Genomic DNA, 23,834 nt, shown 5'->3' with positions numbered 1-23,834 from the left:
ACATAAGGCTGGACCATCTGCTGGAGCGATTCCCACGACACGCCTTGCTCCAGGGTACAACAGCAGTGTCACGCCTGGGATGTGAACCCTTAACCTTGCAGTGACAAGTCCATCACACTGCTGCCCAGAGCTTGTGCACCAGACCCTGCATGATGCTCATAGAGATGACAGTTTTCTCCTGCTCTCTCGTGCTGGGAGCTACCATTGGAGTGGGAAGGACCCTGAAAAGCATGTCAGCAGCCCGGATGTTGCACTGGGTTACCGAGGACATGCAGCTAAACCTGGAGTTGGGGTTGGGAATACTGGACTAAGGCATTCGGGCTGCCGTGTGATCCCAAGACCTGCCCTGGAACTGGAACTTCCAGCAGAACCCTGTCAGCCTGCTGATGCGGCAACGGTGCTGCTCTGTAACAGACTCAAGTCACCTTCACGCCAACCGCAGTGCACCAAGGTCGCCTGCTCACGAGTCCGGAGAGCCCACAGGCCCACCCCCCTCATCCCGTGCACGTACCTGCGTGGTCCCGTCGGGGGTCTGGAGTCCGGAGGGCGGCCGCAGGTGAATCCCGTCCACTGCGCTGGAGATGGAGTCCAGGGAGGGGACGTGGCGCACCGAGGCAGGCTGGTAGTTACTGCAAGGGTGGCAGACAGGGCGAGAGAGAGAGAGGAGTTCAGTTCACAGCACTGAGGAGAGAGACCTCACAGGGCTGCCCCATCCTGGGTCCTCTAGTTTCTAGCGCTGGCTGCAGATCCCCTCCCAGTTAGTCGACAGACCCCTTAGTTGTATTTCTAATTAAACTTGATCTTGTTTTTAAACCGTTTCAGGCAGCTTTCGACAAGTTGCAGATTTCAAATTACTTACAAAACAATACCAACAGTAATAATAATGATTCTTTACACTTATAAGGCGCTTTTCTGGACACTCCACTCAAAGCGCTTTACATGGAACGGGGAATCCCACCACTGCCACCAATGGTACCACCTGGATAATGCAACGGCAGCCTCAGTGTTCAACACACACCAGCTACATCACTGGGTAGGAGAACAGAGTGATGAAGCCAGTTCTGAACTGGGGATTATTAGGAGGCCGTGGCTGGTACTGGGAGTCTGGAATAAACTTCCCATGTCTTGTGGCGGAAGCCGACACCTTGTCGGCAATCGAGAAACGACTGGATGGATCCCATCTGTTTCGGGGAGCGAGTCCTGTGTAGCACACACACATGTACGCGCTGACGGGTCTACCTGCTGATGCTGCTCTTGCGGGACAGCGTGTTGCTGGGGGAGGCTGGGGGCGTCTGGTAGGCGTAGCTGTAGTCTGAGCCCTTCAGGTCCAGGATCACCTGCGAACGAGAGAGAGAGGGAGAGAGAGAAGGTCAGAGAGGTGCCCAGCGCAGCACACAGCCTCAAGCCACCACCTCCCACGTGGGAGCTGCGCCAGGGGAAGGCACCGCCCACCCCTGCGGCCGCCGGCCGATCGGGTCTTTATTCTTCTTCCGAATAACCCAACCTCCACGGTTTCCTTCCACCAGCTGCTCTGAAGCTCCTCGCAGGACTGCGGGAAGCCGGGGGCGGCTCACCTGCTCGCTGGCGGGGGGCAGCTTGTTGGGGTCAGCGGTCAGGGTGCTGAGGTCCTCGAGGATGGTCTGCAGGTGGGTCACCTCTCCCAGCATCCCAATCTCTTCATCCTGGCGGGGGGGGGAGGGAGGTGGTGTCAGAGGCTGAGCTGGGTCACTACAAGCCATATGTAGTGGCCATGCAGTCAGGCCTGTCCTGAGCTCAGGGGTTTGTGATGCTCTCTCTGCCTGGGCAGCGCCCCTCCACTGGGTCTCTTGGGCTTCTACAGGATACTGGATCTGACAGGTTCCGATTGCTGGTGCACAACTGCAACACCTTCAGGATTTCATTAGGAGCTGAGCTCCTATTCACTCAACCGAACCAACATCTATCCTGGAAGGAACAGTTAATGCTTTTCAAAGCCCTTCAACTGTCGATGACCTAAGCCAGCCCAACCTGGTGGAATGTGTGCCAGTGTGTGGTTGAGATCCATGTTTATTTCAGCCAACATTTCTCCTATTCTTCAACTCTGACCTCTAAACCTCCGGCCAGCGGGAGTCCTGACTCCAGTGACGGTCAGGTCCACGACTGCAGACTCTCAAATGGGTCGCTCGCACAGCCGGAGAGCGAGGGAGCCTGGCAGGAGGCAACACCTACGACTGACACCCCCCCGACATGGTACTGGGCTCACCAGGACGGGCTTCAACATGGAGACGAAGGAGCAGAACCGGCCCCTCTCCTCGATCAGGGCCCGGCAGACCGCCCTCTTCTCCGTCTCCTCCAGCACCACGTACTTCTCGTTGACGTCCTGCAGCGCGCTGTCCAGCTGAAGGCGGGCATTGTCCTTCCCTGTGGGTGGCGAGAAGGGCAGGAGGCGCCGTGAAGACTTTCCGCAAGCTCATGCTGCAGAGCCGGTACCGATACGCTTTTGAATCGGTGTTTTTTCTGATTTCCAGTAGCGCCAGAATAAAAACATTTTCAGAAGAAAAAGGAGCGCACCACAACGCGGCACTACGCAGTCTGGCCACAAGGTGGCAGCGCGGTTGCACATGACTGCAGCTGCTGAACAGACTGTTGCTCTTGCAGAGCAGACACATTACTGTCCGAGTAGTCCATTTCCGAGGAATTTCAAAGCTGGCCAATTCTACTTACAGGACTGAGAGAGTGTTTTTTTAATCACCGCTCTGTTCCTTTCTACAACAGCACATGCCTGACTACAGGAACTTCTCTGACCGGCTGTGAAGCAGCAGGCAGGCAACACGTCCTGAGCCTCGACACAAGGGCTGGTCCTGTGTCCAGCTACAGGACAAGGGGACTGGGGGACTGTACAGCGGTCAGGGCTGCCCCAGAGGGTTCTAAAAGAGCCCGCGGGTCAGCGCCACAGGACTGCTGTGCGTCTGTACGTACAGGAGACACCGGAGGCACAGGGGCCGCTGCTCCAAGACCCGTCCACTACACGTCTCTCGTTTTCACCTGCACTGTTATCCCTGAAAGAGTGTGCCCAACGGGCCCGCTGGTCTCCTGGGTCTCTCTACAGCTGGGTGCAGCCAATACCAGCCACACCTCACGGAGAGACTTGTTCAGGCAGAGGTCCGGTGAAGATCGAGATAACTGAGGTGTCCTGAAATCCTGCAGAGACGCCAGTGGCCCAGGACCAGGGTGGGATGTTTGAGACGGTCACTGGAGCGCAGCAGGAGGGTTTGCGTTATCCCAATGTGGGAATCCGCAGACTATCCCGATCCCATGCGGCAACACACTGACAAACGGCACGAGCACACTCGCCCTGCTCTTCAGAGACCAGGCTCTGCAAGGCCTCGTGCTCATGAAGCCATTCATCACACTGACAAGCGCACAGAAGTGCTGTCAGGAGCTGGAGGAAACCTAAGAAACCTTCAGCATCTTTTGTTTCTGTCGGGTCAGCTGCTCTGTGGCGGACACGAAGCCCCACGAGCCGCCCCTGACCCAGCGCAATAAAAAGAGGTTTAAAACTTTCGAGACAGATGCAGGAAAGCCTCTCGGACGACTCTAATCCGATTCCCAGCAAGAGCTGGTCAGATCCCAGGGCTCCATGGCCCAAGTGTGAGCCCAGGGCACAATGAGAGACATTATAGCGCCTATTAGGTAAAGCAGGAGAAATGGAGGTCTAATCAGATTTGAGGGGGTTTGTTTACAGGGAAAAAAAGAATGAGACAGGGAGCCAAGTTAAGCCATGTGAAGAGATTTAAACATCACATGATCCTGCTTGGAAAAAACAAGCCGAGATTTTTTCAGGCCAGTTCGCAGTATCTCGTTACCGACACCCCCTACACTCCCCCCCACTGCCCCGCAGCTCGCCTGCTCCACAGCGCCCCCTGCTGCCCCCACACCCCCACAGCTCGCCTGCTCCACAGCGCCCCCCACACCCCCACAGCTCGCCTGCTCCACAGCGCCCCCCACTGCCCCCCCCCGCTGCCCCCACACGCCCACAGCTCGTCTGCTCCACAGCGCCCCCCACTGCCCCACACCCCCACAGCGCCCCCCACTGCCCCCCACACTCCCCTACACCCCCACAGCTCGCCTGCTCCACAGCGCCCCCCACTGCCCCACACCCCCGTAGTGCCCCCCACCCCCGCAGAAAATGCAGAAGGGTTGCTGATCGGAGACGCCGGTGGACTATACTTGAATGGCGCATGAGGGAGACGCAGAAAGGACGCTGATGCTAGAAGAGATGTCCGATTTCCCTCTCACAGGAGCTGCCTGTTAGCCCTGTGTGTCTCCGGGTCAGAGGTCAGGTCAGAGACTCCGAACTGAGCTCAAGTCTTATGGATGACAAAGGGAGGCACCATCACAAGACCAGATTCCTGACCCGTCTGGGATCAGCTTTTCTTTAAAAAAAAATGCCTCAGTCTACATCTAACAGCATTTCAAATTAGGTCAGATTTCAAGGGTTATTTTTCTCAATTTTTATAGATGGAAGAAGGACTAGAACTCACACAGAACCAAAAATGTTAACTGCCTGGCAGTACTTCCACAACCTCAGACAGATTCAGATTTAAAAAAAAAACATCGGTAATAATTTCCTTACTTTCTTTCCTGCAGATTTTTTCCTTCGAGTATATCAGTCTCAAAGAATTTAATTTTCTTTTTCTGACACCAGAGGAGGACTGACGTGAGGAAACACTATCGGCTGCCCTGGAAAACAAACGGCACTTTCACTGGGACAGCGGGATCAGCGCCGCGGCCGCTCGGGGTCTCTTCCCGCCTGGCCGCGATGAGTCACAGCGCCGGCGCGCAGGGAAGCCACGGAGAGAGGTTCTCCGCACTTAGGGAATGGAAACTGCCAGACGCGTCCCCATTCCCAAATTTCACTGGCGCTGGCTTGCGGGATGAAAGGGAAAAACTGGCTGCAAAGTATCTCCCAGGCTTCGGTCCCGACTGCGGAGACAGAAGGTCTGTCGGCCGAGAGCCGTGGGGACAAGCGAGTACCGGCTGACAAGGGCCTCTCGAATGACTGGGCGGCTACTCGAGGATTACACGAGACCTTCTGAATCATAAACCGGCCTCGTAAGGCTTGCCTGTCTGCTCGGCCCACGTGCAGTAACACAGCTGCATCCTGTCACCTGTCACCGGTATTAACCACTGTCACACTGGGAGCCCCCTGCAGTCCTGGGACAGACCAGTGCCACACCCATACAGGACAGTGAGGTTTCAAGCTCTCCAACAGCAAGTCAACACAACCTGGGTTTTCAGACAGCTGCACCTGCCCTGCTAGGACATGGCCAGCACCCCCGACAGATGCTGGGGAACTGGATTCCCTATATCGATATACACAAGTGAGCAATAAGATATTGGTCACACATGAAAAACAGTGACCAGAATCCGTACACCACAGGCCCTGCTTAGCCAAGTACTAAGTCCAGAGGAGAGCCCCCTCAGGTAGCTGCCCCTAAGGCTCAATGACACCAGCCCGTCTTGGGACAGCACAGCTGAAGAGTAAAAGTCAGCCAAATCACAGCACAAGCCAAACAACACTACCCTCAAGCACTGAGACATACACACAACACAAACTTGAATGTTAAAGGAGCCTAAGAAGACAATACACACTAGCTTAGTACGTAACCAGCGTAAAGACAGCAAAGAGAAACAGACCCTAGCAAAGTACAGGCTCAGAGAGCACAGCCTAGCCATAGAGCCTGGGCAACACAGACAGACCTGGCTGTCCAAAGAGAACAAGTTGTGCTCCCACTGCCAGAGGCAGAGATGCACTTTCTGCTGCACTGTGAAAAATAGGGTTAGGTGAAAACTCTGCTCTAAAATAAATCTAATCCCCAAATTCCCACAGCTGTCAGTATCAGAACAACTTCTAAACCTACTGGGGGAGGAAACTCTATAGAGTTGCAGCCCAGTATGAGATCTCCAGTCACAGCCTGAGGAACAGACAGTGAGCCTGTCTCCCTATAATGTTTTTTTTGTGAAGTATGTAACTGTCCAACAATATGGACTGTAGATGTTGTGTTAATCGTATATGCTTTTGGTTCCACTGTAATTCACCGGTCATGCCAATAAATCTCGCTGAATTTCAGTTCAATTCCCATGTAACTCCTGCAGGGGTACAGACAGGAGCAAGTAAAAGAATACTGACCACATCCGTTTGTCTTTTCGCCTCACACTGTGTTAAGCCTGTACAAGATGGTATCATGGAGTCATTTCCATTCATGAAAAATAGCTCATTTGCCTCAGGAGTAGGGCCACAGCTGCCTTTCCAGCTCTCCCAGTTCACGGAAACTGAAAGCCACACCTGCCAGAATCAGAACAGCTCAACAGAGCTGCAGCTCAGTGCTCGATCACCTCCCACAGCCTGAGGGAGAGAGACTGAGCCGCTCGGATAACAACGATACCGCCGTAAACGTCTCGCATGTCGCCATTGCTTTGGCAACACAGTTATCACCGGCCGTGCCAGCGAAGTGGTCCGCATCCGCACCTGAACGGAGGACAGCCACAGCGTGCGATTTCCGATGGCTTTCATCCCTCGGCTGCTTTCTGGGGAACTGCAGTACTGAAGGGAGCACCAGTCGGTCTCCCTGAATTGGCAGACAAGGTCAGTCTGCGTTAAAGCGAGCTCCTGGAGACCTGATCACAAAACAGCGCTTCGAGCCAGGAGGGGCAATCGCACATACAGCACATCCTTTTGGAAAACGATCTGTTCCACCCAGAGGAATGCGCTTTGTGTTTAAGCCCCACACTGCTAATCTTCAGACCTGCCAAGACAACGGCAGCCACTGCAGAAATCTCATTCTTGGCTGAGCCCAGGGGAGGAGCCCCAGAGGGGGCGACCCAGTCACAGCGCTCACTGCTGGATCACGTGGCATTTCTCCTGTTCAACACAAAAAAAGATTTCAAACAATCCAAAATTTCCCCAACACCCCCCTCCTTCCCAATCCAACACAGATCTGTCAGAACAAGCCACTCTTTTCTGTAAACTCTTATCCTGCTTTTTCCTCAAAGTTCCTCGGGGAAGTTGAATCCCCCGAACCCTTATGGGAGGTAGAGGAAAGGGAGGACACTCGGATCTGTAGGCTGTTCACTGGTGCCTGTGGGGACGAGGAAGGAGGTGTTGTCTATTTCAGCCTATTTCTAGCAGAAACCACAGCTGGGGATGTGCTGCCCAGTAAGAAACCAATACAAAACGGCTGGGAGCCCGATCTTGGCCACTCTGTAAGACACTGGTCACCTAGAGGGATCAGGGACTCGGCGTGCAAGAGGCTGCTCAGTCAGGACTAGAGACGCCTTCGCCATCGTGAACCCTTACACGGCAGGAGGAAATCCTGGTTCTGCTGCAGATCCCCCAGCAAGTCTCGCCCGTCTCTGCCAGAGCTGCTCTCCCGTCTGGAAAGCACTAACTTTCCACTGCACCGGCGACGACCTGCACGTGTCTGAACAGCGCTCGAGAACCCTCCCGGGGTGGGAAGGGCAGGCGAGGCAGCCTGAACGCCAGCTGACATGCGTGTGAAGCACATGTGCGCGGCTCTTCCAGCCTCAGTGTGCCCTGGGTGTGGAGCTCGCCCACCGCCCCCCCACCACAGCGAAGGCCGGGTCCCTCGCAGCATCTGTCCCCGCAGCAAGGGAATTTCAAACACATGGCGCTTCGGAATTCCAGGCGCGAAGCAGATCGCCACCCCACACATTCTGAGGGGCTTCTCCGCGTGCCTGGGCTTCCAGTCCCAGCCCTCTCTCGAGGTCGGCATCGCCTGTGCATTCCTTCCTCAGGCACCCAGCAATTTGGCTCAGCTGGAAAAAATGCCTCAGCAGACCTTAGTCATCCATTTTTATTTTTAAACAGCTGTCTGTACCATGCTATCTGCAGAGCTCCCCTGCCTTCAATTACAGTCCAATGCTGTCCCACAGCTCGTCTTGTACCTGCACCATCCTAATCTCCCAGCAGACATGCCGTCATTCCTTGGCGGCTGCCACACTGGTTTGCCTCTCTAAACATAAGCGGCAATTAAGTCAGCTCAGCCGGTATATCTTGCCCCATGGAAACAGGATACAATTTACAGCCTTTTGTGTTTGAACATCTTCATTTGAGATTTCACTGAAACAGAGAGGAATTTAACTACCAGGTTTCTCTTTTGTGGAAATGTACATTTTGATATCAAGCACAAAAAGAATCACTTGCACACTTCCTTTAACCTATTGGAAACACTCTGTAGATACAGGGCTAAAGGTTATCACAGACCCTGGCTTGTCGCAGCTGAGAGTTGTAAATGCTTATGTAAGCACCAAACCTGCAAATCCCCCAGATGCCTGACCCCTGACCTTTCTCAGAGCCTCCTGAGGCCAGGAGGTCGCAGCTTCGTGCATTGGGAGGGGAGAGCAGCTCAGATTTCTAACGAGGTGCCGTCAGATTTCCTCCAACAGGAGCTGCTAAACTGTCCAACCCCAGAAAGAGCAGGGGAGGAAGAAAAACAAACACAGGAAGAGTTCACCTGCAAGTTATCCACACTCTGGACTGAGGCCCAAAAAAAAAAACAGGCCATATGGAAAAACTGTTCCACCTTCCAGACACGGAAAAGTGCGGAAACTGGCTCTGAGGGCAGCGAGGGCTGGAAGGCCCCCGCTGTACGTGCCGAGATTGAAACTCCCAGGCCCCAAACCCCTCCTCGCCCACGCCAGGGCCGCCGCGTCCCTCTGCAGCACCCACAACAGGAACGGCCAAACGAACAGCTCCGGCCGTTATTCCACACGCACGCCTTCTGCAACAGCTCCCACGCCGCCGAGGCCGCCGGCCTCTCTCCCCGTGTTGTTTGAGCGAGCAGAGGGCGCAGCTTAAATCCGAACAACATCAAACGGCTCCTTCGCACGCCCAGCGCAGGAGAGCGAGCGAGAGAGCCGCCGACGCAGGGGCGCCAAGCAGAATCACAAGACCCATCCACACGGGCTGTCAGGCCGGGGCAGAGGAACACACATACACAACAGGGGGCAATTCGCTTGGAAGATGGTTAATTGAGGGGACGTTTATTAAGCAGGCCAGCCTAACTGAATCACACGCATTCAGTAAAAGCACAGGGAGCCATCGCCGCCCCGGTATCACACCCTGCAGACCTGGAGCAGAGAGCTGAGGCCAGGCTTTCCAAAGCCGAGGGAGGCGGTTAGGGAGGAGCCCCCGCTGGCACGAACCCCCAGCCCCCCCCCCAGCCAGAGCAGACACACAGGCCAGCCTGTTCAGGCACAGACGGTCCTTTCTGAGCAGGTAACAGTACAGCCAGTGTGGCCAGCTAACTGCACACGAGGAGACTGCGGCACGCCCAGCGCCGACACCCGCGGACTCCCCCAGCACGCTACCCGGGGCGGGTCTGCCTGCACATCGCCCAGGGGCCGACTGAGCCAGCGTCGCCACGGGGGAGCAGGTGAAGAGGGTGTTGGAGACCCTTCTGCAACACAGCCCCCCCATAACTCCCAGTCCCTCCGCTGTCCCGGCACCCTGCCTGACTCCCCAGCCAGCCCAGCACGAGCCACGCTGACCTGCTTTCAACTGCTTAAAGACACAGCTCCCCGGGTTCCTCATCATCATCAGCACAGCACAGCACTGCACGCACAGAACTTGAATAATTTAAAACCCACGATCCATACAAAAAACACGCTACTCCTTCCTCTTTTCCGAGCCTTTTAATTAAAATATTAATGACGACCTCATTACTGCGCAGCTCGCTGCTCGATTGCTGCTCTCCCTGCTGGCACTCCGGACAGCCCATGCCATTACAGTGGGTACCGCACTGACGCCCGGGTCTTCGGATGCCATCGGCAGCAAAAGCTGTGTATCAGCAGGCTCTCCAACCCCACCTCCAGCACTTCCAGAGACCACCTCGCCCAGCGCCGTCATTCCATCGATCGGTTAGCTCACTGGGGTGAGGCAGAATGACTGGCGTTAACACACAAGACCGGGCATCCCTGATCAAATGAAAAGAAAGCAATGTGCTTGGCGAGAAAGAAATGAAGTAAAGGGACTGTTCCATGCTTTCAGATTTGCTATGCTGGACCTCAACTGCGTGCACAACATTTATTATTCAAATAGTGGTACTCGCTCCACTGCACACTGGAATTCCCTGACAACACGTAAACTCTCCAGCACTCCAATCGTGATTAATCTGTAATCCGGGCCCCCACAACCCAACCAGTGGTAGCGATGGGATCAGGAAGCTCGGTTCAGGATGGCACAGCCCCCACTGGCTCCACCCAGCTCCCCCTGTTCTTCCATGGGCACTCCAGGGAGCGAGCCCTGAGCAGGGCACCCCTCGCTGGTCAAGCTCCTTCAAGCCCGCACTTCTGGACACGGGTGCCCTCCTCTCTCTTGCGGAGCTGTCAAAACACGCCCACCTCCAGCTCAGCCCAACGAACGCCTTCACAAGCTGCATCAGCCACCACGCAGATGCACATCTCCATGGCTGCATTCTTATGGGACAGATTTAGCACACTGGAAAAAAAACTCTTCCCACTCTGCGGGATACCACGACTGAGCAGCTTTATGGGCCATGCGGACTTGTGGATATCAAAGTGGTGCATTATTACCGATGACAACCTGGCCTTTCATTCATGACAACACATGTATTATTGTTGGGGAAGGTGAACACAGTGACTGTGCGCAGTGTGCAGAGCCTGGCCACATGCTCAATGGCAGCTCTGTTCAGTGAAACCAAAACCTTACCGCCTTTCTGAGAGCATTAAGAAATGAAGAGACCCGCCCAGGAAAACCCTTCTGAAGTGTTTTTTTTTTTTTTAATCTCACACATAAAGGGGTAAAAAGTTCCAGGTATTGTTCCAGCTCTTTAAGGTCCATCGGTACTTTCAGATGTATGTTCAAATGCCTTGACAGAAAACGTGGGTAAATGGTTTTATGATTATAGTCAACCCTCTTCATCGAGGTGACATTTAAACAATCCAGCAAACTTGCTTGTCGGAGCTCCTCTCAGCCTGTGGAGAGGTTTGTGGAGGAGGCGACCGGAGCAGCCTGGTCCTGTGACGCGAGAGCCTGGCGGTCAGTCGGTCAGCAGGTCTCTCCTTGGCGAACGGAGCTGAGCACTGTGCACAAACCTGCGCACCGGGCTCCCTCTCTGCGGCACAGCGGGGAGAGGGGGGAGGAGACTCAGTTTAGCTGGCAGCTCAGTGTGCGATGTCCTGTCACACAGCATGAGGAAGACAGAGTGAGCCTGCCCCACATTCATGTTGTACGTGATGTATGCAGACGCCCAGTGATATGTTTGTACTGTACATGCTGTGTTAATTGTATCTGCTTTGGCAACACTAACTCATCAGTCATGCCAATACAGCTCTCTGACTCTGAATGAGGCCAGTACAAGCCCCACTGCTGTGTGGGCTCTCCCCCCAGGGCGGACCCACAGAGGCCTTCCCAGCAGTCACTCCTCACGATCCCCAGGGCTGGCTCAACGGTTTCCATTTCTCAACAGGGAAGGACACCTCCGGTGCCCCTCCTCGTTTTCTCTAGGTTTTCACCAAAGACAAAGACATGCCTGTTCTCAGTCAACAATGGCAGAGGTGAAACTCCGTAGAAATTAAAGTCCTCCCCTCTCCAGCTCGGTCAGGCTCAGAGGCCAGACCCTGTAAAAGGCTATGCACAGTTAGGCTGCTACTCCAGAATCATCCTACTTCACAGCCTTGATGGCAAATGTTCTTCACAAAACACAGCACAACTGTCTGCAATTTGTCCACGCCCAGAGCTGTAACCATCAGCTCTTCCACGTGATCGGCTATGTCAGGCTCTGTGAGCCGCACAAAAATCAAAGTAGAAGACATGGTGCTTTTGTGCCATTTTGCACACACACCCTCTCTCAGTCGGGTGTTCAGTGTGGCTGGGGTCTGCAACAGGCCTGCTGCGAAACGGGAAGTCTCGGTTTGGAAAGCCGCGCTGAATCAGGTGTCAGTGGCGCCAGCCTGTTGACAAGTCTCTTCCCAGCCTGCACTTCTCCCATCGATCCTCCCGCCTGGGCCTTCATGGCCACAGCCAGGACAATGACTGCCCTCCACCCCCCAGCTCCATCATATTGATCCAAGCATCCACAGCAACAAGGACAGAGACGCTCCCTCACAGAAGAGCCAATTGTTTCTTTCTGGATCCAACCTTCCGACGGCATGAGGCTTCTCAGAAAAAGATACGCGTCTGTTTTGTCACATGCTCAGACCACCTGAAAATTATTTTCCCACAACGACGAACTGTAAAGCTCTGCTTACATAATTACGTTCGCCAACGCCATGCTCTGCAAATATTGACATCGTGTTCCAGCACTTTCTATTCACCGGCGCAATGCAAACACAGAGGAGCAGGAATCAAGTAAATCTACAAAGATCCCAGGCTAAAAATAAACCTGTGCTCCGCACAGTTCTTGAACGAGCACACTGGAGCTCATTAAACACTGCACACATGACTCCAGCTGTTGACAATTCCAAACGCTCCCTGCCCCCGGCGAGACTGGGACGAGTGAAGAGGCCCTGTGTTCGCGCGGACGGAAAGCTGGCGGAAAGAAGGACTTTTTCCTGGCGCTCCCCGGCTCCCTTCTGAAGTGGTTTTAAGAGACGTAATGACAGACCCGCGCAGGAGGGAAGCAGTCCGGAGCGAGCCCGGCGCTCAGATCCCGTCCCTCTGCAGGGGGGGGCTGAGGCCTGCTCCGGCTCGCTCCCCTCTGTCCTCGGGGCGAGCAGGAAGCTGCGCACACGCGGGCAAGCGTCTGCGAGAGAGCGGGAGCACGGCTTGGCATCAAGCACAGAGGAGTCCACCCTGGAGCGACGCTGCAGGACGGAGGACCTCCTGCACACAAGCTCATTACCTCAACCACTGGAGCGCTCCCCCTGCGACTGCACGCCAGCCTGCACACGCTGCCCTCCGACACCAGAGCGCTGGGCTGAGGCACGCAGGAGCCACGCGCAGCTGGGGGGCACCTTCTCACAAGGAAAGGAAACGATCTCTAAATGGGGCAGCAGGCTTGAGAGGAAATGACTGGGCTTCTAAGGGTTAATCATTTACTTCTTAAAAACCAGGGGCTGCTTGCACAAAACATGAACACCACCTGAGGATAAAGCACTGAAAGGAAAAACAAAGGGGAAACTTAGCTCCAGGGCTTTTGCAAGGAGCTGCAGGTCTTTCGTGAAGTGGACAAAGCGCAGAGAAAAGAGAACACGATGAGACAGAAAGCACCAGGGCACCTTTCGCGATGAGCGCAGTGTTGCGAACACGCACTGCGATCCGTCTCCATGGCAGCGCTGGGGCTGAAAGCCAGGACAGTCCTGGTCAATGGTGCCCACGCCCTTCAAGAGAACTTTTGTCCCCTTGTTCTTAATGGAAACGCTGTAACATGACCATGCATTCAGCTTTTTATCAAGGCCCGTTTCCCAGGGCTCTGTGCGGCTCTGTTTGCCGAGGGCGCAGCGGTGTCTGACACGAGAGGCAGTCAGCAGGGGGCTGGGCGGGGCCGCTGGGACAGTCCTACCTTTCTTGACTTTCTTCTGCAGCTTGATTGTGTCCGAAGACTTCTTTTTGATGTCCGCACGAGCCTTCTTATATTCTAGGGAAGAGCCAAGGAGAACAAGCGTCAGAAGATGAAACAGGGCTCGGACACTGTTCGCTGTACGAAACGAGAGAGCAAGAAGCGGCGCAGCTCTGCAGCTGTGCTCACAGCCGGGAGGAGGTCTGCAAACACACCGCAGACAGACCTCCTTTCTCCTGTATGGCGCCTTTCAAAGTCCCCTGGGAAACAAGAAAAGGGTCCTTTGCAGCTGCCAGTTATGGCATGAAATGAATTTGGTTTCTCCCATCCGAACTGGGCACGAGGTCTGAGAGGAGCTGAAGGATGAAGGGACCTCAGTGTTTGAAACCTACAGTTCAGGGACACCCAGGGCTAGTCCAAACCCAGAGCCTACAAACAATAGACTGCTCTGCCCCAGCGCCCTACAGGCGGGGGTTGAGTGCCACAAGGTCTGTCCACAGCCTCAGACACTCTCTCTTTCTGCACCTGGGGAGGGAGACACGAGCTGGAGACGGTTACCTTTCGCGTGGTCCTTATCCAGCTGACTGGCCACCTTCTTCCACTCCTCGATCTTCAGCTCCAGGGGGTTTATCAGACTCTCCGTCAGGGCTCTGCAACAACAGTGCAGCCTCAGTGAGGGACACAGGGGCTGATGCATCAGCCAGCGCAGGACTTTGTCATTTCACTTGGTGAACAATCATGTCGAATACACACCTTTTCACCATAAACATCAGAAATAAGATCTCTAACACTGCCAGAGGTCAGTGCAATAGTATAATTTTATTCTTTTCAATATTTTGGGTTATTTCACATTTTTTGGAAGCTAAAGAAAATCGTGAATTTTATGAAGACTGGACCTGAAATGTACATTTTTTTATTGGTGTTCAATCACTCTCCATTGCTTTTATTCAAGGTAGACGACACATTAGAAAAGTCCTTGGAAGAAAAATGTACATCCTAGGTGTGCAAATTGAGATATTGCCTTTTGAAGAAAGACAATAAAATGCATGTTGTTTTCTCCTGTTTTTGTTCTGGATATTTCTTTCTAATATGTATACAGGGTAAGACATATAAAACATCTGAAGATTCAGACGGGCTGTACAAGAGGCCTGTGCTGTGTATAGTTTCCAGGATAATTAAAGATTATTAAAGAGTACACTGTCCCAGGACAGTGACCTTGAGTTTCATGTAGGGGCCAGGTTTATTTCAGCCTCTGGGCCACCCCTTAACGGTGGAGGGCCAAAAACTGATGACAAAGGCGACAGGGCTCAAGGAGATCAAGACCTTTCATTACTTATTTAAAAAGTTCAGAGCACGGCAAGTGGCTACAATAAAATAAACTGTCCAGAACTCTATCAAGCTGTTAATTCATTCTAATGACCCCTAAACAGGCTGCGCCAGACCCAGCGGTGCACAACATGCTGCCCCTGCGCCCCGACATGGGGCAGGCAGGGACCCCGGCGCTAATCCAGGCACGTCCCGAGCGTGGGGTCGCTGGCCAGCTGGAACATGGGGTGAGTGGTGGGGCGCTTGTGTCCCAGCCCTGGCTCGGACAGGGATTGGGGTGCACGGGAGGGTACCCCCCTCTTAAGGCACAGCCATCCACAGGGAACAACTGGCCGCTGGGTTTGTCAAGCCGATACACTCTACAGCAACACTCGAGCTATTCAGAAAGAATAAAAAGTGGGTGAACAAAGGGCCAGCTCTGAGCCGGGTCTCTGCGTGGAGGAGCGATGCAGAAAGATGAGCAGTACAGTGCACGCCTGACATCTTCCCATCAGCTCCAATTACTGCATCTGTTCAGAATCTGCTGAACACGCCCCCTTCCCACCCAGCAGGAACGCTAATGGATCGGGAGCCCCTTTGTGTAACCTGAGGAGGGGGGGGGGGATCGGATTGCAGCCCAGCGATCCTCGCCTTACACTGGGAGCTCCCGCAGGCCCAGGAATTCTGCACACGGAGACACGCCCCGGAGAGCATCGCCCCCCTCCCCCCACGAGTGAGCTCATCTCCAGTGCTTCATCGCAGGTTCTTTCATCTCCCGAGCGCCTCTGCTCCCCACGAAATGGGCTGAGCAACTCTGCCATCCCAGAGAGAGGAGCACAGGCCTGGACTGGAAGCCTGAACCCTGAAACGCCTCCCCGGCAGGTCGCACTGGGGCAGGAGGCACGCGGGGATCGGCCCTGGAGGGCTGCAGTTAAACTGTCCCAGTTAAGACAGTGTTACTGCACCCTGCAGTCAGGGGCCGAGCTGAACCGACACCCCCGTCCCGCTACACGAACTCCCTCAGGACGAGGTGCTGGAACTCACGTCGTGAAGAGCTTGAGTTTGGATTCGATGCTCCGGTGCCTCATGCACATCCTCGTCAGAGCCGAGCCGATCTCTTTGGTTGCCCCTGAAACAAAAAAAAAAAGAGCAAAACACATCCGTTCATTTCCCAGCCTCTCCCAGAGCCCGCCACTGCTCCAGCGGGCCTGGAAGACGCAGGTGTCACCAGCAGGACCCCTTCTCGGGTCGCGTCCCTCCAGATGCACGGATATGTGAGAAACAGTGTAAAAGGACGAAGGAGCTGGGTCATCAGTGTGCAAGACAGATGCATAAGACACCTGTCTTCACTTTAAAAATAAAGTAAACTCTAACAATCAGCTGGTCACATTAAGCAGGTGAACAGCTGTGGGAATAAAGGCGCGATGCACTCGAAGGACAAAGGTGTTAAACTAGAAGACAAAGTGCGGGCTGGGTTGAAAAACTCGGACGACTCGTGGGTCCCCCGCCAGGCGAGGTCTCGGCGGCCGCACGGAGGGGCGCGGGGCGAGGGGTGAGGGGCGCGTGCCCAGAGCCGCCCCCGGACTCCTGTGCAACGCAGCAGCAGCTGCGGCATCGGGGAAACAAAATCATCTCCTAAGAAAAAAAAAGAGAGCAAACATCTGCTGCTTCTTTTTTTTAGGCAAGGCCAGGCAATGAGAGATAACAGATGCAAATACCGACGGCCATAAATACAGGCGCCTGCCTGCAAGCACACAGGCCAGACGGGGAGAAATCCCTCTCTGAGCAAGCACGGCTCATTCAGGAGACGGCATCTGCTTCCAAACGTCCAGCAAACACAGAGGCTCTGATCTCTAAGCCTTTAGGAGCTCAATGACCCCGCAGGTTTGCCCGTATCCTGTGCTGACGAAGCACAGCGACTACAGTTGCACTTTGTGCTGTGTGCAATCCACCACCTCTCCTGCAACGCTCCAGTCTCCACCAGTGGACCAGGACTGTTGCTGACAGCACTGTGTATTCAGCCTGATCTGCACAGCAGGGAAGCACTGAGGAGCGCTGGGCTCACACAGCAACGTGACTTCAAGAGCCAACCGCCCTGACATACACCCACAGTTTATATTTACTATCAGGTTGGTCCAGTACTCAAAAAATCCAGCTCCTATTTGCACACTGCAGCCGCCCCCGGGGGCATGTTTAGCAATGAGTACAGAGTGAAAGCAAACCAGATCAGGGTGGCTGAGTTGCAGGTCAAAGGTTAGCTTGGACTGAAGGCAGGAATTCCCTCACACACTCACACACTGGGCCGGACAGTCTGTAACAGAGTAACGAACAGAACAGCCAGCCAGCCACACAGAGGGGCTCCCCGAGTGTGCTCTGGGGCCCACATGTGGGGACATCTCGGGCTCTGGGGACGCTCCGCTCTTCTGCGGGACGACTGTGCTGCCTCCTCCAGAACTGTGGGCATCCCACCCCTGCACCCTGCCTCCGCTCCGCACCCGCAGCCGGGCGGAGAGCCACTTCATTCCAGCTTATTATAATAATAATAATAATAATAATTGTTTACACTGACATAGCGCTTTTCTGGACACTCCACTCAAATCGCTTTACAGGTAATGGGGATCCCCTCCACCACCACCAGTGTGCAGCCCCACCTGGATGATGCGAAGGCAGCCATAGTGCGCCAGAACTCATTTTTAATGACAACAGAGAGTCAGGACCTCAGTTTTACGACTCACCCGAAGGACGGCACCTGTTGACAGTATAGTGTCCCTGTCACTATACTGGGGCATTAGGACCCACATGGACCGCAGGGTGAGCGCCCCCTGCTGGCCCTACTAACACCTCTTCAGAGCTTAGCTTGGGAGCAAACTTATTTGAACCCATAGGGGGAGAAGATGAGAAACTCCGGGTGTGACAGACCTCCCTTCCAGTGGGCTAAAGGGACTATATTTAAGAGAAGACTGCTGCCACTTGGGAGAAACCTTTTATTTCAAATTAGTTCTGTAATCAGCGGTTGGGCACTGGGGCCCCTGAGACACCGATTCACCCTCAGGATTAAAGCCCACATTCCAGCAATCAGGTGTCATGTGATTGCTCTGACAGAGCACTGGGGAAGTCATCCGCCAACCGTGTGAAAACAGCCTGGAGCAACAGTGACCCCTAACCCCTGACCCCTGACAAGGGCTGTAGAATCCCTGCATCTGCTTGCACAGTTTTCACCAAATTTTCTCCCAGGCCAAAGATGTTGGCCTCACTGGCAAGAGAGGAGGACATGAATTAAGGAAACAGACCTCAAGTTTATAAATGCACCAACCTATGCACACACAAATCTATATAGGCCCACCTTTCACAAACATGCATCTGTATATACAGTGTGGATCCTTTGCATACACATGTCAACAGTCGTCCAGAAGGAAGGTGCCTGAGCTCTGAAACGTCTGGAGGCTCTGCCGTCTGAGCACATGAGAGTAGACGTCTTCCTGCAGCACCTAACAGCCAGTTACCCCTCCTCCCCAACGTCAGAGCTCAGCGGGGGAGGCTGACGGAGCAGCAGCAGGTCTCTGCTTGTCCCACAGGGGAGACTCTGCCCAACAGCAACAGAGAGGAGCCGCCTGAACCTGAACTGGCCAAAGGTCACTCCTTGCCGAGACCAGACAAATGCCACCTTAGGACAGTGCAGAGGAGAAAAAAAACATCACTTTCTTCTGAGCACGACTACCTAGGATGACCGCTCTGTTATAGGTTAATCGGACAAATAATGTAAAAGGCCCCTAAACTGATTTACTGTTACCCCGCTAAACTTCACTTGGAGTGGAACGCGCTACAACATCCAACAGCTGAAGTAAACAGGCTGTAACCAGGACACCTCTTTCAAAACAGCCATTGGAAAGACCCCTCCCAGCTGCCCCCAGGCGCTATACAACACGCAGCTGCCATTCCTACAGGGCCTGGCTGCGGCATTCTCGCACATGCCAATCCCTTCTTCAGGCGAAGAGCAGGAAACACAACGGATTTATCCTCCCTCCGAGCAAGAGGGTGGGACAACAGCTTTTGTGGGGAAGTCATAAAAGGTGAACTGGTCGTTCGAGGCCTCAGAGACAGATTTCAGCTGAGGAAAACCTAGCACGATGGTTTTTCTTGACACTTCTCGATAGCAGCTGTGCTCTGCCTGTGCTGAGCACCATTTGTCCGGTCTAAACATGCAGAGCAACAGGTCCAAACTGACAAAGTGACTGATGGGTAATGCGAGATGCCCTATCAACAGACAGGCAAGGCTCTGGGGAGACCACCAGTCTCACACATGCTTCTAAAAAATGATTTTATAGCACAACACAGGCCAGAGAGGGGCCACGTTCTCCACGCCACACGGTTAGAGTAGAGCAGAAGCAGGGTCAGGACGGGATCAGTCCATCGCTCTCTGCCTCTCTCCCAGCTGCTCGCCTCTGTCCAGGCAGCAGCCACCAGGGGAACAACCCGCACTCAAGGTGATCGCTGGCAGCACGGCTGGGGAGCGAGCTCTTCCCGTTGCCAGTGAGGTCATTTCCTTTTCGCTGCGTTCCCAGGCTTGTCCCAGAAGCATTTCCGTCCACACGTCCGCTCATTAATAAAGTTTCAGAACGAGCCCGCAGGCCCCCCTGCCTCCCCTGTCCCTGAACTACAGCCTTTAAAGGAGGAGCCGGGAGAATCCGGAGCGCTGTGATCCGTTCCGCACTTGGCACAGACAGCAGCACCCCTGGGGTTCCCTCGCTTGGCCGCCCTGCTACAGCTCTTCCCTGCAAACCCTCCAAAGCGAGAGGTCAAACATCTTCTTCACAGCCTCCCCAAACATGAGCCGGCTGGTTTTGAATCGAGCTCTAGCGGCCGTGCTGCACGAGGAGTTCTGGTCCAGCCCGGACCGGACCGGACCCCCCACGGAAAGGGGAGACTCTGGCAGCGGGGCCCCCAGGTGGAAGGGAAGGGGAGGACCGCTCTGGGGCTGTCCAGCTCCGGGCACACACACACACACACACCTCCCCGCAGGGTCAGGGGGCGAGACAGCTGGACTCCAGCACAGGGGACACCCCTGCGGATCTCCGGCTGCTAGTCAGGGAGCTACTGGTCCCAACAGCTAGAACCCACTGAGACGCTGGGAGAGGAGTGTTTCCTGTTCCAGATATTTTCCTGGATAAATTTAGATCCTGAAACTCCTGGGTGGGGGGGATGGGGGACGGCAGGAGAAAGTGTACATTAGTTTCACTCCCCATTTCAAACACTTCGGGGCGAATGACCCCACCGGGCCCATGTGCCCGCGCAGCGGACATGTGGCCCACTCCGCTCCGAGAAGCTGGGCAAGGAACGGCGAGGATCCATCCCCGCTCCGCTCATCCCATTATCTCGGGATCCCGTCGGCACTCCGGAGACATCAGGGGATTCCCGTGAGCAGAACTGACAACCCACATGGCTCTAGACCATCCGTCAACAAGTCATCAGCCGCCTGAGCGAGGCTGCCTGTCTCGAGGCACAAGGCTCGTGTTTTAGGAAAGAACTCAATTTCCACAGATTCCATGATCTCAGTTTCCTACCTCACTGGAATCAGCCTTAAAGCAGCCCCCCCATCCTGCTGGACACAGGAACGAGAAGGAGTTACAGGGGGAGAGTGGGCTTACACATAGGAGCTGGAAAGTGAATTGCAGCTCGTTTAATTAACAAGACATTCCACCGGCGCAACAGAATAACGCACCTAACAGGTCAGGCCGCCGAGTCTGGAAGGAGAGAGAAAGGAAGAAAACATCCTGAATGAAGACGGACAGCCGCCCAGACAGCGCTGGCTCCGGTCCTGCCGGGTGTCTGCCTCGCTCTCTCGCGGGGCAGAACCCTGGGCAGTAAACTCTGGGGACTGTCCGGCCCTGGAAACTCCCCAGCCTCGACCGCAAGGCATGCTCCGCCGCCGTCTTTTACACAAACAAGGACAAGACCCTTTACAGAAGGACGCTTCAAGACGGAGGTCTCATTGCCAAGAACAACAACAACACAGAGGGGAGCTTATTCAGTCTGCCCAGACAGAGAGGGTTCTCCAGCTCTGTGGGCGTGCGATGCATTTCATAAGAAGAGACTCTTGGTACTTCGCTACCCCGGGACACACTTTCCTCGCAGGAGCCCAGTTATAATGCAGCCATTGACAGGAACAGGCGCGAGGAGGAAGGGGGGCGACTCTGCTCCCGAGAACAGTTTCTCCTGCTGTTACTGCGGCTCTCCTGGGCCAGGGAGTGAGCCAGTGATCTCCCCCGACAGAAGAGACGGACTCGGTGCTGTGAGGAGGTTTTCATGCTTCATGCTTTTCAGGGGAACTTGGGTTTTATTCCTGTTGGTTCACAGAAAAGAGAGCTTTTTACTGGCTTTGAGGAAACACTGCCCTGTGTGGGACACACACCGCAGGTCTAGTCTGTGCTGCTCTTGAGAGGAAGCCTCCTCCATAGCCTACATCAGCTGATAACTCCAGGGACAACACAATTAGTCATTGATTAGCTCCAAGACTGCCCTTGGCATTGACTGCAGACAGCATCATTTTATAATCAAGGCCTCTAAAGGCAGATGAAATCTGGGTCAGACTGATAACACTTGCAGGGTGTTGTGCAGTACAGCGCAGTTTGCGCTCACTGTGAGCCGCAAGAGAGAAGGCAGGCTTGTTGCTTCTCCCCCGAGAGGATTCTCTGACCTGGTTTACATCTGAACAGCCAAATCGATTGGCTCTAGTTCAGGTCCCACATCAGCCACGCAAATCAACACCCTTCTATGGTGACAGTGACACCTGCGTCAAGCATGGGGGCTCAATCAGGAGGGGGGGGCAGTCTGCCCTGGCTACACTCATCACACCCTGCAGCCCCCCCAACACCTCCATTCCCCCTCTAGTGCCAGCCAGCCACGGTCCATCCAGACTAGGCCAGACACCAGCCAAGAGCACCCACAGAACCTTCCAAGAACCAAGTCACTGAGCTGACCCTTGACTGCTAAATTAGCCCTGGAGGATCAGGTCAATAATTAAGGGAGCAAACAGATCAAAGGTCTGCAGTGCAGTGCAATACAATTGCCAAAGCCGACTGCCCCTCCACACCAACACAGCAGGAAACCGGGACGGGAGAAAGATTCCATACAAGAAGAGGCTTGTCAGCGCATTGAGCTTATTTGGCTGCTAGTAGCTGACTGATTAGCAGTTCTCTGCCGGTGGTGCACGGTCCCAGGGAACTTGCACAACATGGAGTGAGAGAACAGCAAGGATGAGCCGTTTCAGGCCTCCATGTGTTCTATACAACAACATCCAAATGCAGGCATTCAATTGTTCTGAGGAAAAACAGATACAGAAGAGGCACGTCAGGGTAAACCCTACGATCAGTTTTGTTTCCGTGCCAGTACCGCCTGGCACGTGGTAACGTGACGTTTCCGTGCCTGTAGGCGTGCTGCAGTCACAGGTGTCGCCGCATCGCACACTGATGACAGATCTTGCTGCACAAGTTCTCTGGGGCTCTGCTGGTGCAGACACCCCCTCCTGCTACTGGCCAGCCCTGTCCCAGCCTCGCAACCCACAGCCAGGCCCATTTACCACCTTATCTGCTCCCTCCCGGGTTCAGCCATCAGACCTTGAACTCCGATAGCAGATTATTGAAAGATAAATCATCTCGCAAAGTGGCCTTGCAGAGGTTTCTAACCGAATTTTAAAAAGGCAGCCGTGTCTCTGTCAGGCTCCAGCGCCAAAGCAGAGCTCGCCTGAGGGCTGGCACTGTGTACTGGGCCGAGAGAGACCAGCCCACAGCAAAGCCAGCGTAACCCTCCAGTACCGGCACACCTGGGCTTCCTGACCAGCACAAAAATAAATGATTGAATTAAAAACAAGTCAACATGATCAGCCAGCTGATGTGACCCAGGTGGGGGCAGAGCTGTCCATGTATACAGCTGGACTTTTTTACTGGAGCAATCTCTTGCTTCACCCACAAATGAATTTAAAAAAACAGCCCTACACCCACGCACCCCACATCGCACAGAAGAAATACTACCGCCTGCCTAGCCCTGACGCTCTCTGAGCCCATGGAGAGATGAAGACATGTTCCCATGGACACAGGACAGCCAGGTGCAGCAGCGGTGTGCCACGTCCTGCCCATGCACACTCGGACACTGCCCCTGGGTGGGCAGCCCAGGGAGAAGGGCGCCCACCGCAGAGAGACCCCGGCCTCCCAGCCGCGCACCGCGAAAAGGGGTAACCATGCCAGGCAGGGCAGCGTGCTGACATTTCAAGAGACCAGCTGAGTGGGAGCGTGGCGCGTGTGGACTTTAGACCAGGGAGCTGCGCGCGTGTGTGTGCTTTTAACTCGCAATCGGCTGAACCTGGCTGCCCGCCGAGATCAAACCGAACTTCAGAAGACTGCGCGGCCTTTACTGGAGCCTGCCGTTTCGTGTCCACGCCCTTTCACTGACAAACTCCCAAACAAAGGAGCCTAAAGGCCCGGGGAGTATTTCGGTATTTACACAGAGATTTCAGACAACCGACGCGAGGAAGCCGACGTGCACTGCCCCGGTTCAGGCACAGGGTTAACGCCTGGCTGTGAAGAGCCCACAGGTGTGTAACCCACTTGGCTGTTGATGCCGTGGAGGTGTTAGACTGCCCCTAGGCTGCTGACGAGCCGAGACCACCAGCTAGGAGACCGGGGGGGTAAGAGAGACCCTGCTGCGCTCCCATGCTCCTCCAGGCCCAGGTCCGCCATGCAACACGCAGAGCCCAGCTGCCGGGGGTGTCCGGCTCTCTGCACGCCGCCGGACTCGATCAGGCCAGCCTCCAGACAGAGCTGCGGAGGTGCGGCATGCATCCAGCAGGGCAGCGTCCTGGGGAACGCGTCACGGCACCGCTCACCGAACCCCGGCTGGGCCCCCCCACTGACTGCCCCGCCCAGACACGTCACGGCCCCCGTTCCCCAAACGGGCATCTCCACCGGTGTCCCCCCGCAGACCTGCTCCCGGCACCCAGCTGACCAGCGCCAC

The 23,834-nt window shown here is 54.8% G+C and overlaps 1 protein-coding gene across 5 annotated transcripts in view; it reads right to left on the bottom strand.

Moving 5' to 3' along the window:
- Positions 1-23,834, bottom strand: part of mtss1 (MTSS I-BAR domain containing 1) — a 48,014-nt gene that overhangs the window by 6,292 nt on the left and 17,888 nt on the right. For all 5 annotated transcript variants that reach the window (XM_069179634.1, XM_069179635.1, XM_069179637.1 and 2 more), the window contains exons 4-10: positions 15,873-15,957; positions 14,082-14,173; positions 13,527-13,601; positions 2,243-2,400; positions 1,575-1,682; positions 1,240-1,337; positions 512-629 (exon numbers count right to left, since the gene is read on the bottom strand). In XM_069179634.1, coding sequence (XP_069035735.1) covers positions 512-629; positions 1,240-1,337; positions 1,575-1,682; positions 2,243-2,400; positions 13,527-13,601; positions 14,082-14,173; positions 15,873-15,957 — 734 coding nt within the window. The remainder of the gene's footprint in view (positions 1-511; positions 630-1,239; positions 1,338-1,574; positions 1,683-2,242; positions 2,401-13,526; positions 13,602-14,081; positions 14,174-15,872; positions 15,958-23,834) is intronic.

The sequence above is a fragment of the Lepisosteus oculatus genome, chromosome 16, assembly GCF_040954835.1.
Source record: "Lepisosteus oculatus isolate fLepOcu1 chromosome 16, fLepOcu1.hap2, whole genome shotgun sequence".
Taxonomy (NCBI): domain Eukaryota; kingdom Metazoa; phylum Chordata; class Actinopteri; order Semionotiformes; family Lepisosteidae; genus Lepisosteus; species Lepisosteus oculatus.
The sequence above is the reverse complement of the archived record's forward strand: the minus strand, read 5'-3'. Positions and strand labels throughout refer to the sequence as shown.